The 17,140-nt window shown below is 38.6% G+C and overlaps 1 protein-coding gene across 1 annotated transcript in view; it reads right to left on the bottom strand.

Moving 5' to 3' along the window:
* RUFY2 (RUN and FYVE domain containing 2) overlaps positions 1–16,653 on the bottom strand; it is a 50,904-nt gene extending 34,251 nt beyond the window's left edge. The window contains 8 exon segments of the mRNA XM_081224360.1: positions 1,863–1,928; positions 2,992–3,053; positions 3,247–3,370; positions 5,305–5,406; positions 10,536–10,653; positions 14,717–14,890; positions 16,443–16,467; positions 16,469–16,653. Coding sequence (XP_081080486.1) covers positions 1,863–1,928; positions 2,992–3,053; positions 3,247–3,370; positions 5,305–5,406; positions 10,536–10,653; positions 14,717–14,890; positions 16,443–16,467; positions 16,469–16,609 — 812 coding nt within the window. The 5' untranslated portion in view covers positions 16,610–16,653.
* Positions 16,654–17,140: the final 487 nt, after the last annotated feature.

Raw genomic sequence — 17,140 nt, 5'->3', positions numbered from 1 at the left:
AAAGCATGCTACCCTATGTATCTCTGGAGGCATATACAAGAACCTAGTGTATTAACTACTCCCAAAGAGGGAAACCAGATGGTTGGAGATCAGGGAAGAGGGAAATTTTTCATTTTATGTTCCTTTTGAAGTTCGAACCATGTGAATATATTCCCTATTCCCAAGTAGTGAATAAAAATTTAAAAGTAAATAAATAAGCAGTACAAGGTTGCATTCATATATACAATCTCAGAAATACAAATTACAAAATACATATATATATGCATATATTTCCTATGATACCAATTTTTTTTTTTTTTTTGCAGTACGCGGGCCTCTCTCTATTGTAGCCCCTCTCCCGTTGCGGAGCACAGACTCCGGACGCGCAGGCCCAGCAGCCATGGCTAACGAGCCCAGCCGCTCTGCGGCATGTGGGATCTTCCCGGACCGGGGCATAAACCCGTGTCCCCTGCATCGGCAGGCGGACTCTCAACCACTGTGCCACCAGGGAAGCCCGATACCAATTATTAAAACTCCATGATTAAAAAAAAGAAAAGACACTGATATAAGATCTTTCCTCTCTCTCCAACTTCAGAGAGAAAGCAAGAGTTACAACTTATTAGTTTCTTTTTCTAAAATGGGAAAATGTTTAACTGTATTTTCTGATTGTAATGCATGTTTATTGAGTGAAACTCAGAAAATACAGAAAAGTATAAAGAAATTTAAAATTTTTTAAAATTATTTTTTATTATTCATAATATCACCCAGAGATAGCCATTTTTGAATTATTCATCTTAGTTAATGAGAACAGTCTGTTTCTAACAATGTAGTAAATATTATTCACTATACCTGTGCTATCTGGTATGGCAGCCATAAGCCACATGTGGCTTCTCTGAATTGAAATGTGCTGTAAGTGTAAAATGCACATTGAATTTTGAAAACAGTACAACAAAATATATAAAATATCTCATATTTCATGTTTCTTTTTTATTTTTTTAATGTGGTTACTAGATATTTTAAATTACCTTTGTGACTCACATTATATTTCTACTAGACAGAACTGTACTACACTATTTTACACACAAGATCTCAGAAATTCTTCCCAGATAGAGTATTCACTAACAGCTTCAATGACCAGGTGACATTGTAAGGAGAAAACTTCCACCATGGAAGATGACAGTCACACTGACACGTGAAGTCCTTTGAAGTAGGAAAAATGAATTTTTTTCCTACTTCATTTCCACCAAAATGATATAAACTTTCACCCTCTCTAGCCTTTTTTTCTCAAGGGTAGAGGGATAAGTCTGAAATTCTATTTTTTTTTAATTTATTTATTTTATTTCTTTTTATTTTTGGCTGCATTGGGTCTTCATTGCTGCTCCTGGGCTTTCTCTAGTTACGGTGAGCGGGGGCTACTCTTCGTTGCAGTGTGCGGGCTTCTCATTGCGATGGCTTCTTATTGCAGAGCATGGGCTCTAGGCACACAGGCTTCAGTAGTTGTGGCATGCGGGCTCAGTAGTTGTGGCACATGGGCTTAGCTGCTCCACAGCATGTGGGATCTTCCTGGGCCAGGGCTCAAACCCATGTCCCCTGCATTGGCAGGCAGATTCTTAACCACTGCGCCACCAGGGAAGCCCTGAAATTCTATTTTTAAATGTCTCTGAAGATTCTATTTAAAAATATGACTCTCATTTTCTGCTGAAAATCAATTATTTCCAATAATTCTCTGTATTCTCAATTTCCATTCACTCTCTATCCGCTCAACCCCTTTTCAAAGATGCTTAGAAAAAAGGAATAGGCTTAAGATGACCTGAAGGGGGGGAAAAAAAAACCTAAGACAACATCCAAAATGTTCTAAGTATCCATGTGTCCATAATACTTACTTCAGTTGTCTATTTAATTCTTCAACATAATTCTTCTGGTCTAATATGGCAGCAATTTGAACATTCCTAGAGGAGGGGAAAAAGTAGCTTTGTGCTAACTGGAAAGGTATTTACTGGGTGACCAAAAAAAAAAAAAAAAAAAACCACACAAAAGATCTAAATTATCTAAAATTGTTGTTAAACCATAATGGTAACACAACGTTATCTTGCCTTTAAAATAAAATTCAAGAATCTTTATAATCATATAGCAGCAAGCTGTGTACTAAATAACTGTAACTTTTGTTAAATAAATTACTTGCTAATATTAAACAATACCATTAGTATGTTTTTAATTTTTTTTTTTTTTTTTTTTTTTTTTTGCGGTACGCGGGCCTCTCACTGTTGTGGCCTCTCCCGTTGCGGAGCACAGGCTCCGGACGCGCAGGCTCAGCGGCCATGGCTCACGGGCCTAGTTGCTCTGCGGCATGTGGGATCCTCCTGGACCAGGGCACGAACCCGTGTCCCCTGCATCGGCAGGAGGACTCTCAACCACTGTACCACCAGGGAAGCCCTGTTTTTAAATATTTTTGCATTTATTTTTTTAAGAAATATATTTGACATATAACATTGTGTAAATTTAAGGTGTACAACATGTTAATATAATACATTTAATATTGTGAAATGATTGATGTTATGTCTTAAAATAAACCAGCATTTGTAAGCTTATGAATAATAAGCTTTCATTTCTTTTTATCACAGAAACAGAGCTGACTATTAAAATGGGTCTCCGGGGAATTCCCTGGCAGTCCAGTGGTTAGGACTCCACGCTCTCAGTGCCAAGGGCCCAGGTTCAATCCCTGGTCAGGGAACTAAAATCCCATAAGCCGTGCAGCACAACCAAAAAATAAATAAAAAATAAAATGGGTCTCTAAACTACTGGTATGACCAAAAGTCGTACTTCAGATTAAAACCTCCTTCTAAGTGATTTTTGCTTTGTAAACCTTGTAAATGGAAGTGAAAACAAAACAAAGCAGGAACTACGCAGAAAAAAAGGAAATAAAAACCACATTGCAAATAGATGGACCTCATACTGATTTGTAAAGAGCTACATATAAAATACAACGTGTGAAATAACTTAGGAAAATCATACCTTTCTTTATTTCCAATATCTTCTTCATTCTTTAAATACATGGAAAAATCAATCACTCCAACCTAAAGTAAATAAAGTTATTCTTATTTAGAGGGTGAAAATTCTAGAAGTACCTTTAACATACAACTGACTTTCATCCCTAATTTTCCTCTGGTGTTAAACAGCACTGTTTACAACTTAGAGTAATACCTGGATCAAAGAGGAACAGTACAAACTGAAAACACTCTGCATTTGGCACTAGTCATTCTCACTTACTTGTGAGTCTAAATCCTCTCCCTTTACACACAGATTAGCGTCTATCACATTCAGGCCAACCAGCAGCCCAACAATTACTGCTCCTTCTTCTTCCATCATTAGTGCATGATACTCATAGAATTCACTGTGAAAATTAAAATAATAAAAATCTTAAATTACAAATTTATTTCGAAAACTAAATTTTAAAATCTCAATACCTTATTACAGCATGGAACCAATATAAATTAGGTAACTTGAAATTAGCCTTTCTATATGCAAATAACTTAAAATTTTTGAGATTTAAATGTCTATAAAGAAAACGTAGAAGAAACGGACTGAAGGAGATAAAAGAGGAAAAGGAATTTTGAGAGAGAGAAAAGAGAAGCAAACAGAGATTAAAAAAAAAAAAAGGGGGCAGCATTGAGGCCTGGAATGTTTGTGACTCTCAAAAGATACAGTGACTGCTGCTGATCTGATTACGATACTTTTTAGTACAGTTGAATTTTCATCCCAGGATTTATTAAGACGCTTAGGATAAAGACTAATGTGGGGAAACGAACATAAGAAACATTTCAAGTCCATTTTCAAGTCAATGCATTTGGTATATCTATTGCAAGTGCTCTTAATAGATAAGCATTAAAGATATTTATGGATATCTAGATCCCAAAAAGTGTTCAAACAAGAGACTTGTGAAAGAAATAGGACAGCCTAAAAACTAAGACTTGACAACTAATACTCAGAAAACTATTTATCACTGTCTCATGCCTTCCTCAAGAAGTCCCATGTATACTACTTAATCACCTTAATTAACCTTCAGAATATCGTTGAGAAATTGAAGGTGTTTAAAGCATGGTCATTCTCATTTAACAAATGGGAAAACCAAGATGTACAACTGGAGTCACAAGTAAAATAAAAAATGACCAGGGACTTCCCTGGTGGTCCAGTAGTAAGAAATCCACGTTCCAGTGCAGGGGATGAGGGTTTGATCCCTGGTTGGGGAACTAAGATCCCACGTGCCGAGGGGCAACTAAGCCCACAAGCCACAACTACTAAGCCCGTGTGCCTCAACTAGAGAGCCACGTGCTGCACACTACACAGCCCACACACTCTGGAGCCTGCACACCACAACTACAGAGCCCACGTGCTCTGGAGCTCACGCGCCATAACTACAGAGAGAAAACCCACACGCCACAACTAGAGAGAAGCCCACACGCTGTGACAAAGAGCCTTAGCACCACAATAAAAAAGATCCCTCAGGGCTTCCCTGGTAGCGCAATTGTTGACAGTCCGCCTGCCGACGCAGGGGACACGGGTTCGTGCCCCGGTCTGGGAGGATCCTACATGCCACGGAGCGGCTGGGCCTGTGAGCCACGGCCGCTGAGCCTGCGCGTCCGGAGCCTGTGCTCCGCAACGGGGGAGGCCACAACAGTGAGAGGCCCGCGTACCACAAAAAAAAAAAAAAAAAAAAAAAGATCCCTCATTCCACAATGAAGACCCGATGGAGCCAAAAATAAAAATCAATCAATAAATTTAAAAGAAGAAAACATTAAAAAAAAAAAAGACCAGATTCTCCAAAATATCACAGAGGCACTCTAAGAGAACAAGGGCGAAGAGAGGGGCTGCCATGGGCCCACTCCTTTTGAGAACTGATATCCTTGCTTTGAAAGTCTGTCTTAAACATTTGGTCTTCAATTTAAACTGACAGTTTAAAAAGCTCCCACAATACAGTCAAAGCAGTAGTTTGGACATTCAAGATCTAAAAAGAAACCTCCTGAATTAAAGCCCCAAATTCCAATACAAATTTTTATTCATAGAATTAACTGTAATTTAGGAAAAAATTAAAACTTAGAAATATGACATATAAATTTCCACCTTGTCAGCCAATAAAAATCTTACAGTATTCATTTTTTAGGTTAGTTCTTGATCCACATTATGTCCCCACCATGCTTCTCTATCTCATTTTGCTCCTCCTTTTATTTTATGCCATCATATCCTTTCATACTATATCTTCAATCCTTTTTGGGAAACAGGATATAAATGAAATAAAAAATGAAAATAAACATGATTTAATGGTAATACCTCAAGAGATCCCTTTGAATAATTAAGCAACGCAGGTAGTCAGCCATTTTTTTTTGCATGAGGGCTAATCGAAGCCACGCTCTTGCACGACCCAGGGGGGTCCTGAAAAGCAAAACCCAACAGTCAGAAAAGAGCCCCAGCCCAAAGATTATAGACTACATCTTCTATCTTTGTTGAAGTACACATTAATAAAGAAAAAAGGCAATTTATCATGGTTTCATCTTAGTTTCTAGAGCTTCAAGTCAGCTCTTTGAGCATGCAAACCAATCCCTGGGAGCTTTTTAAGTCTCTAAGATAAATCTGCACCTACAGGACATCTAGGTACCATTTATGCCTTGGAAAAAATGACTCTCTAAATAGTGAGGATATTTCCACAAGAAATATTTTATCAGAATAGGCTTAGCCCTCTAAATATGATTATGCAAAATGCATAAATAAATGCAATATAATGCTCTCAAAAAATAACTGATATTATATCTGAATTTTAAAAATCATGACAAAGCTAAGAAGGTATCTAGATGCTAATTAATTAGAAAGAATCACTGCTTGCTAGTTTTCAAATGTTTCTTTTATCCAGTTGTCGTTTAAAACATTAAATCTTCTCTTTAACGTGGAGGCCTGATGGGAACAGAACTTTTAAAACAACAAATTTGTCTGAAATGCTGTGGACCAGGTCATTTTTGCTGGCTATAAGCAGTGTCTCTGGGACAGAGGGAGCACACAGCTCTTCTTAAAACTGAAGGAACCCTGCAACCTTACCAAATACGTTGATTAGTTCTAGTAGTTTTCTTGTGGCATCTTTAGGATTTTCTATGTATAGTATCAAGTCATCAGCAAACAGTGACAGTTTTACTTCTTCTTTTCCATTTGTATTCCTTTTATATCTTTTCCTTCTCTGATTGCTGTGGCTAGGACTTCCAATACTACGTTGAATAATAGTGGTGAGAGTGGACATCCTTGTCTTGTTACTGATCATAGAGGAAATGCTTTCAGTTTTTCACCACTGAGAATGATGTTTACTGTGGGTTTGTCATATACGGTTTTTATTATGTTGAGGTAGGTTCCCTCTATGCCCACTTTCTGGAGAGTTTTTATCATAAATGGGTGTTGAATTCTGTCAAAAGCTTTTTCTGCATCTATTGAGATGATCTTATGGTTAACAATGAAAGATCAGAAAGAGAAATTAAGGAAACAATAAAAGAATAAAATACCTAGGAATAAACCTACCTAAGGAGGCAAAAGACCTGTACTCAGAAAACTATAAAACACTGATGAAAGAAAACAAAGATAACATAAACAGATGGAGAGATATACCATTCTGCTAGATTGGAAGAATCAATATTGTGAAAATGACTATACTACCCAAAGCAATCTACAGACTCAGTGCAATCCCTATCAAATTACCAATGGCATTTTTCACAGAATTAGAACAAAAAATTTTACAACTTGTATGGAAACACAAAAGACCCCGAATAGCCAAAGCAATCTTGGAAAAGAAAAATGGAGCTGGAGGAATCAAGCTCCCTGACTTCAGACTATACTACAAAGCTACAGTAATCAAGACAGTATGGTACTGGCACAGAAACAGAAATATAGATCAATGGAATAGGATAGAAAGCCCAGAGATAAACCCACGCACATATGGTCACCTTATCTTTGACAAAGGAGGGAAGAATGTACAATGGAGAAAAGACAGCCTCTTCAATAAGTGGTGCTGGTAAAAATGGATAGATACATGTAAAAGAATGAAATTAGAACACACCATAACACCATACGCAAAAATAAACTCAAAATGGATTAAAGAACTAAATGTAAGGCCAGACACTATCAAACTCTTAGAGGAAAACATAGGCGGGACACTCTATGACATACATCACAGCAAGATCCTTTTTGACCCACCTCCTAGAGTAAGGGAAATAAAAACAAAAATAAATAAATGGGACCTAATGAAACTTAAAAGCTTTTAGACAGCAAAGGAAACCATAAACAAGACGAAAAGACAACTCTCAGGATGGGAGAAAATATTTGCAAACAAAATAACTGACAAAGGACTAATCTCCAAAATATACAAGCAGCTCACGCAGCTCAATATCACAAAAAACAAACAACCTAATCCAAAAATGGGCAGAAGACCTAAATAGACATTTCTCCAAAGAAGATATACAGATGGCCAGCAAATACATGAAAAGATGCTCAACATCACTAATCAGAAGAGAAATGCAAATCAAAACCACAATGAAGTATTACCTCACACCAGTCAGAATGGCCATCACCAAAAAATCTACAAACAATAAATGCTGGAGAGGGTGTGGAGAAAAGGGAACCCTCTTGCACTGTTGGTGGGAATGTAAATTGTTACAGCCACTATGGAGAACAGTATGGAGGTTCCTTAAAAAACTAAAGACAGAACTACCATACAACCCAGCAATCCCACTACTGGGCATATACCCTGAGAAAACCATAATTCAAAAAGAGTCATGAACTACAATGTTCACTGCAGCACTATCTACAACAGCCAGGACATGGAAGCAACCTAAGTGTCCATCAACAGATGAATGGATAAAGAAGATGTGGCACATATATACAATGGAATATTACTCAGCCATAAAAAGGAACAAAATTGAGTATTTGTAGTGAGGTGGATGGACCTAGAATTTGTCATACAGAGTGAAGTAAGTCAGAAAGAGAAAAACAAACACCGTATGCTAACGCATGTATATGGAATTTTAAAAAGCAGTATGGATGAACCTAGTGGCAGGGCAGGAATAAAGATGCAGATGTAGAGAACAGACTTGAGGGCACGGAGGGGAAGGGGAAGTTGGGACAAAGTGAGAGAGTACCACTGACATATATACACTACCAAATGTAAAATGGATGGCTAGTGGGAGGCTGCTGCATAGCACAGGGAGATCAGCTGGATGCTTTGTGACCACCAAGAGTGGTGGGATAGGGAGGGTAGGAGGGAAGCTCAAGAGGGAGGGGACATGTGGATATATGTATACATATAGCTGATTCACTTTGTTGTACAGCAGAAACTAACACAACATTGTAAAGCATTTATACTCTAATAAAGATGTAAAAAAAAACCTGAAGGTGTTTGTGCTCAAGATGAAAACTAATTCTATCTAGGCAAGAGATGTGCTGATGTGTACAAAGCAAAAAACAACACAGTAACTCCTTATGGCAAACTGAACAAAACCAGCCATCTGGGGAAAGGTGACCTGTGCTCTTGGTAACAGTGGCATGGTTTGCACCAAATTCTGAAGCAACCTTCCTGCTAAGGTCATTGGACACAGAATCGGTGTGATGCTATACCCCTCAAGGATTTAAACTTATTGAAAAGTAAATAAATAAAAGTGTGGATTTGTTCTCTTGCTAAAAAAAATTTAATCTCATATCTCTCTTATCCAAATTCTTATCATTTAGTAAAAATAAAACCAAGTTTTACAGAACATGTATGACTTTTTTAAAGAGAAATACATCATTCACACTTTTATATTTTCTTATGCAGAGAACATTTTGGCAGGTAATGTGGGAGGAAACTTAATCTTCACTTCAAACAGCTAACAAATTTCTTATGGCTTAGCATTTTATTTATTTTATTTTATTTTATTTATTTATTTTTATCACCCACCCACCTCGGGCTTAGCATTTTAATGAATACTATTTTTCAGAAATCATTTTTTTACTTTTGTAGAATTTGGCTTTTTAAAAACAATATGAACATGTATTTTCATATTAAAATGAAACCAAATCTTATGTTTCTCTTTTTGAGAGTTAAATTCCCCTTTTCCTCTCTTTATTAAAAATTGCTACACCTTATATACCATTACAAGAAATATGAAGTGTGAACATCACTTGCTATTTAATTCTAAAAACTGGGTTTAAATCCTGGCTCTGCCACTTATTAACTGTTACTTCTTTGATCTTTACTTTTCACATCTATACAATTATCATGATAATAATCTCTACCCTAAGGTTGATTTAAGCGCTTAATGAGATAATTCATGTAAAACAATTATCCTGTTACCCTGATACAGTACTCAGTGAAGAGCTATTTACTTTTATCACTCAATTAAGTACAACTTGCAAACATTTGGATGTTGTGATAACAGAAAACACTACCATATTCCCTATAACATACAAAACCCTAAATTGTAAAGCTAAGAGAAAGCAAACTGATAATCTGACAAAAATGGTAAGCATAAAAAAAAAGTTATCTCATTCTCAAGAATTAAGATAAACTAAAGTAAGCTCTTCTATTTTAATCACACCCTGAAGAACATAAGACCTTAGCCTTAACAGCAAAAAACCTGCAAAAAATTTTCAACACTCATGAGTCACTAGCTAGAACATTCAGCTTTTAGGACATTTCATATACAGTTTTTCCTCAGTATTTGTGGGGGATTGGTTCCAGGACCCCCTCAGATACCAAAATCCAGAGATACTCAAGTCCCTTAAATAAAATGGCATAGTATTTTGCATATAACCTATGCGCATCCTCCCATATACTTTAAATCATCTCTAGATTACTTATAATACCTAATACAAAATAAATACTATGTAAGTAGTTGCCAGGGTGTGGCAAATTCAAGTTTTGCTTTTTGAAACCTTCTGAAAAAAATTTTTTTGAATATTTTTGATCCAAAGTTGGTTGTATCTGCAGGTGCAAAACCCACAGATATCGAGGGCTGGCTGCACCTTCATCTAGTCAAACAGGCAGATGACAATATAGATCCCAATTTAAAGAATAAAAAAAAGTAATTTGCACAAGTCCTGTGGTACATAAATGGCTTATCAGAGAACTCAAATCTCCTGATACTTTGCCCTGGATTTAGCTTAAATCAGTCTTCAAACAGTACAATTGCCTACTACTGCAAACTAGCTTAATACTTAGGAAACAGAAATGCATAATTGATACATCCTATCTTAAAAGAACTTGCCTATTTCCTGCAATACAATGCAGAATTTAAGTAAGTGATATAAGAGTGATTATAATGATAGCAGTATAAAAGAAACAGTACTTAATTCTTATTGAGGGGGCTAAGAAAAATTTCATAACGGAAATGAAATTTGAGCTGAGCCATAAAGAATAAACAGAAGTTTATTAGAAGAGAATGCAAGAAGGCTACATAAGGCTGCGAGAAGATAATAAACTAGATTGAGGTACTTTTAAGGAATAGTAAATATACTTCTACGGTGAGGGAGGAACAAGTAATAAGATTACTTACTTAAGACCAGGTAAATCCCGGACACTAGCTCCTATTTCCTCTGCTTCTGGGTACAGCTTCTCCACCAGTTCCAAAGGGCCCCATATAGTTTTGTTATAACTCAAAAATGATTTTCTTACTTTAAAAAGAAAATATAACGCATGTAACTTCAACTTACAAAACTGTAGTAACCTCATGTTAAATACTTAGTTTCAACATTTCTAACTTAACATACAATTATTCACAGACCTTTCCTCTCTTATCACTACACAGCCCTGTTGATCAGGAGCCTGTTCATCAGGATTCTGATATTCTCCCTATCAGAAATATGCACCTTGGTCATTTTTCCATATCAGAAATATGCAAGTAGGTAATTAAAGTAGAAGAACAACTAGGCTCATTCTTTTTTCTTTCTTTCTTTCTTTTTTTTTTTTTTTTTTGCGGTACGCGGGCCTCTCACTCTTGTGGCCTCTCCCGTTGCGGAGCACAGGCTCCGGATGCGCAGGCTCAGCGGCCATGGCTCACAGGCCCAGCCGCTCCGCGGCATGTGGGATCTTCCCGGACCGGGGCACGAACCCGCGTCCCCTGCATCGGCAGGCGTACTCTCAACCACTGCGCCACCAGGGAAGCCCCAAAACTTTCTTTTTTAAATAGATATTTATTTATTTTATTTTGTGCAGGCTTCTCGATAGCTGTGGCACACAGGCTCAGTAGTTGCAGCGCATGGGCTCTGTAGTTGGTGGCGTGAGGGCTCCAGAACACACGGGCTCTCTAGTTGTGGTGCACAGGCTCAGCAGTTGCAGTGCATGGGCTTAGTTGCCCTGCGGCATGTGGGATCCTAGTTCCCCGACCAGGGATTGAACCGGCATCCCCTGCATTGCAAGACCAATTCTTAACCACTGGACCACCAAGGAAGTCCCATGGGCTCATTCTTTACCAGTACAAAAATAAGACTGGTGGCCCTAGCAGGCTGATCTTTACCAGTTTATTCAATAAACCAAGGACAAATAGTTATTTTACTTTTAAACACAAAAAATTGTGACTTTACTTTTCCTTTTATTTGAATGTGAGATTCGGGTAATATAAAACCATGAAATCACTGTTTCCTTCTAATACTGACCAGATCCAGTGTGCCTATCATATGCACCACCCAAAAGCCAGCAAGATAGGCAATTTTTCCCTGGGGGAGAAAAATCAATCAGCACAAAGTAGCTTTATAATGGTTGATCAAGATAGGCATTTGACTGTTAGGGTATGTATGCCTCATGATATTTTGGGAAGTAAAGGAAAATATATTCAGAAAAGAGTTTAAAATGTTAACTATCGTGGCCATCATTTGGCAAATTCCATTTCAGCAGGCTGGGGGAAAATAAGGACCTATGTTACTGCTATTATTTTTTTTTAATAAAAAGGAAGTTTTCCAAAAGCAAATTAAAACTCAAGGCCTGAGATAAGAATGCTGACTTCCTGATGTATTAAAAGACGTATTCAGAGACTGAGAATATCAAGAGTAGGCAAAAATGTGGGGAAACAAACACATTCACTGTTGTTTGATTAATCAGTGAAGCCTTTACAGACATATATCCTTTGACCCAATAATTCTACTCCTAAGAATCCTAAAGAAATCTTAGCACATGTGTACAAACATATATATCCAAAGATGTCCTTACAGCATAATTTTAATGATTAAAAACTGGAAACACCTAAGTGTACATTAAGAGGAAAGTAGTTAAATAAGTCATGGTATACATACACTATGAAATATTTTACAGCCATTAAAAATGTGCTAAACACCTCTATGTAAATGGCAAAATCTCCAAACCATACCATTAAGTTTTTCTTTTTTTTAAATAGGGAAAAAAAGAAAGTCACAGAATAATACAGCATGATTTTATTTAGAGTAAAAGAAAAAATCACCTATAATTCAATTAAAAAAAGAAAGAAAGAAAAACAGAAAAGAGCTGGAAGAATGACAAAGATTCCTTTAGAGAGATGAATGGAAGAGAATGAAGGGAAATTATGTTTTTGCTCCATGTGCTTCTATGTTGTTTGATTCATGTATAAAAAGAACATATTTCACTATTATATATAATTTTTTAAATTATGTTAACTCTAATTAAAGAAAAAGTGGAATCTGAAAAAGTAAAAACAAAAAACCAAACTCATAGATACACAGAACAGATTGGTGGTTGCCAGGGTTGGAGGGTGGGAATTGATGAAATGGGTAAAGATGGTCAAAAGGTACAAACTTCTAGTTATAAAAGAAGTACTGGGGACGTAATGTACATAATGACTACAGTTACTGTATTGTAGATTGTATTGTATATCTGAAAGGTGCTAAGAGTAAATCTTAAAAGTTTTCATCACAAGAAAAAAAATCTTGTAACTATGTGTGCTAATGGATGTTAACTAGGTTTATTGTGGTGATCATTTCACAATATATAAAAATACTGAATCGTGTTGTACCCATTAAACTAATACGTTATATGTCAATTATATCTCAATAAATATAAACAAATTTTAATTTAAAAATGAATACATTAATAACATCACATATACGGCTTCTCAAATTTCGATGCCAAGGCTCCTTCTCAGTTTAAAGTACATTTTATTAAAACCATGTTTAGGTAAATCTCCTCTTTTGCTTTTCACATTTACCCCTACTCTCATGTGCCATAGTCAGAAACTCCCCCTAAGTGTGCATCAGCAGATGAATGGATAAAGAAGATGTGGTATATATACACAATGGAATATTAGCCATAAAAAAGAATAGAATAATACCATTTGCAGCAACACGGATGGACCTAGAAATCATCATACTAAGTGAAGTAGTCAGTCAGAGAAAGACAAGTATCATATGATATCACTTATATGTGGAATCTAAAAAAATGATACAAATGAACTTACTTAACAAAAGGGAAATAGACTCAGAGACATAGAAAACAAATTTATGGTTACCAAAGGGGAAAGGAGGGGGGGATAAATTAGGAGTTTGGGATTAAAATATACACAGTACTATACATAAAATAGATAACCAATAAGGACCTACTGTATAGCACAGGGAGCTATACTCAATATCTTGTAATAACCTATAATGGAAAAGAATCTAAAGAAGAATATAGATATATAAAATATACATATATATATATAAAACTGAATCACTTTGTTGTACACCTGAAACTAACACAATATTGTAAATCAACTATATTTCAATAAAAATTTTTTTAAAAAAAGAACTTTCCAACTTACCCAGGCTTCTGGTATACCAACATAAAAGCAAGCTTCTCTTCCTTTTTAATAGTCACCTTAGTACACAACTCTTACATAGCCCTCTACACAGCTCTGATCATATGAACCAGAGATCAAAGTAGTTACTATAAGTAAAAGAACAGTAATATAATACAAACACATAAAAATAATTCAATATGAAATGTATAGATGAATACAATATCCACTGTTATCATCATTTTCAGGGAGCACTCACATTTCTACAATAACCCAATCCAGAAGACAATTTTTCTAGATACGTTTTCATGCACTAAGGAGGTTCATATTTCAACAACCAACTATTTTAATGTATTTGTTCAAGAGAGCTCAAACTAGTAATTATAGTTCATACCAGAATCACCAAGCTTAAAATTTTCTATATAACTCTATAGTTGTCCTAGAAAATGGAAATCAGCTCAGAGTATGTTGAAAACATTTTTAAATCAAATACACTTTTTACAGGGACTTCCCTGGTTGTCTAGTGGTTAAGAATCCACCTTCCAACGCAGGGGACGTGGGCTCAATCCCTGGTCAGGGAGCTAAGATCCCACATGCCACAGGGCAACTAAGCCAGCGTGCTGTGACTACTGAGCCTGAGTGTTCTGGAGCCCGCACGCCACAACTAGAGAAGCCTATGCGCTGCAACAAAGAGCCGGCATGCTGCAACTAAGACCCGATGCAGCCAAATAAATAGTTTTTTTAAAACAAGAGTATACAAATACACTTCTTAAAAAACACTAACAACTAAGGATTTTCTGAAGACCATCCATTAGAAAACATAAAGTAGTAGGGTATTTTCTCTTAAAACCAACCCACCCAGTATTTTTAAAGTAACAGTAATTATGGCCTCAAAAAAAATCACATTTTCAAGGATACTTAAGATGGGAGGGGGGAGGTTCTATAGTTGGGTTTTTTTAAAAAAAATCTCACAATACCTTTAAGACCATGTTTCAGACAATGTTCCATAACAACGAAAAACTGCTGCAAGGGGGGATAATCAGAATCCAAAGTGCGGCCAAAGCTTAGAGCAGATTCAATGAGTCCTTTAATACTGAGTTTAGCCATGTTTAACAAGTTTGCTCTCTCTACAGCTGTAGGGTCTTTTGTAGCTGAAAGCACAAGAAAGGAGTCCAACATCACTTGCAAGAACTGACACTGTAAACTATACAAACCCTTTCCTTCCCCTGTAAAACCAACAGTGGTTTGTTTTTCCTTGGTGGACAAGTAAGTCTTCCTAACATACACCCCTAGTTAACTTCTTTTTATGTCTCTCATGCATACCATAGAACAATGCTCACTCCAGCCAAAGTTTATGAATTATTCTCAAGATCCTGCAAATTGGCTATTCTAGGGTATTTATTTTACTTTTGTGGTACCTCTTCAGGGAGAATGAGTTTTTTAAATCTTTCTCTGGAGATAAGAGTAACGGACAACATGTTTAAGGGTCTCATACAAAGGCAGACAGCAGGAACCATCAAAGATGAATTCAAAAGCAAAAAAATGTTCAGAATAAACTGGCAATAAAATAAAAGGTAGTTAAAATTCTAGGATTCCAATTTCACCCATAACAAACATGACAGGTAAATAAAATAGGGGGACACAAGAGAAGCCATTCAACTCTCACTCATTTTAACCCTCTTTCTATCTTGTCTCTTTTCATTGCAATTGTAGTTCTGTATTGCAGGACTCCTTTATTTTCCCAGAGGAAATAAAAGCAGGGTGCAGTTTCACCTTAAAGTTCCCTGACCTTCCACACAGCTGATCCAGTTGGATATCAAGGTAATCGATGCATTTTTAAAAATTGATTTTACCTGATACTTTTAATTCACAAAAATTTTTCTTTCCCACAAATTTTATTCTCAGTTTTCTTATAAATTCAGATGCTTCCCCATACTCTCATCACTGTTGTGACTGGCAGAAATATTTTCAGCAAACACAGATGCCAAAATGAGGTGTAAAAAAATAAAGCACTTAGTATACTGTCTCATAATCCCTGACAAATTTACTAGTCCAAGTAAACCAAATGTCCGTTTTTCCTTCACTGGACAAAAAGTCCAGGGTTCCCAATGATCTAGTATTTTACTTCTAACCACAGATAGCCAGGCGTTAAGCGTGACACTGAATCCTAAGCAACTTAAAATGCAAACAGTCACAACTGCTACGACCAAGCTAGCTGGTGGAGAATCTCCACACAAGACATCATTGCTTCAAATCTGCATCGTGGTATGACTCCCTCTTTTTTCGGGGACGAAAATAGTCGGTGTTTCATAATCTGCAGCAATTCTCATTTTTCTTAACAGTGCCCATCACAATCCGTAATGTACGATGCAACAACCAGACAAAGGGCGCCTTTATAACTGCTCGAAGGTAGGTCCTGGTGGGCGCCGGCAGCTCCCGAGGAGCGTTTGCACCCCAGCCGCGCCCCGCCCGGGCTGCGGCCCACACACGCGCCCAAGGGCCGGTTCCCGCATCTTGCCTGTAGAACCCCTTCCCTGCCTCCCTGCCTCCCAGCCAGCAAGGCTGCCCAAGGGCTCGGGGCGCGCCCAACACCCTCACGGAGGGCTCACCCGGGGTCCTGCTTGGCATCGCTGCCCCTCTCCCGCCCTCGGCGTCTGGAACCCAAGCCCAAACCTGAGACGCTTCCCTCCGCCACCCCCAAACCTGAAAAGTCATCGCCCGTCCCCGACTATTTCCCCCGACCCGGGAGCTGCACCCCGGCCGGCCCTGTCCTCGCTCCCTGTAAGCCGACGGACCACCAAACCTCTGCCATTAGGCCCCTGAACGGGGAAGGGGGCGGGGGGGAACGAGGGGCGGCCGCGCGTTGCCATGGCGACCGCGGGCGCCCCTGCGTCCCCGGCTGCCCCCGCCCAGGCCCAAACCCGGGTTCGGACCCCAGTTCCGACCCCGAGGCCTCCATGCCCACACCACCAGTCCTCCTGGCCCGGCTGAGCCCTCGGCCCAGCACGGAGGGCCGGGCGTCCGCTCTCGGTCTGCTCCCCTTACCCATGGCGGAGGCGGCGGCGCGGTCTCGGGCGGGGACTCCCTGGGCCCCGCCAGCAGCTCCCTTCAGGCGAGCGGCGGCCGCCACGGCGTCCGCGACCAGGCCCGCTGCGGCCCACAGCGCTCCCGGCGGCGGGAGGACGGCCGGGCGGTCCCGCGGCGCCCGAGTGGGGCGGGGGGGCGCGGAGCCTGAAGCCGGCAGCGGAGAAATCCGCCCTCTCTGAGCCACTTCGGGTCCAGCCGGAGCGGAAGGAGAAGGAAAAGGAGCGTGAGGAGGACCTCGCGTTGAGGAGGACCTCGCGTTGAGGAGGACCTCACGTTGAGAAGCAGGGGGGCGGACCCTGGTCTCTCACCCTGGG

Source organism: Mesoplodon bidens (assembly GCF_964165515.1).
Source record: "Mesoplodon bidens genome assembly, chromosome: 1".
NCBI classification, from domain to species: Eukaryota; Metazoa; Chordata; class Mammalia; order Artiodactyla; family Ziphiidae; genus Mesoplodon; species Mesoplodon bidens.
The sequence above is the reverse complement of the archived record's forward strand: the minus strand, read 5'-3'. Positions and strand labels throughout refer to the sequence as shown.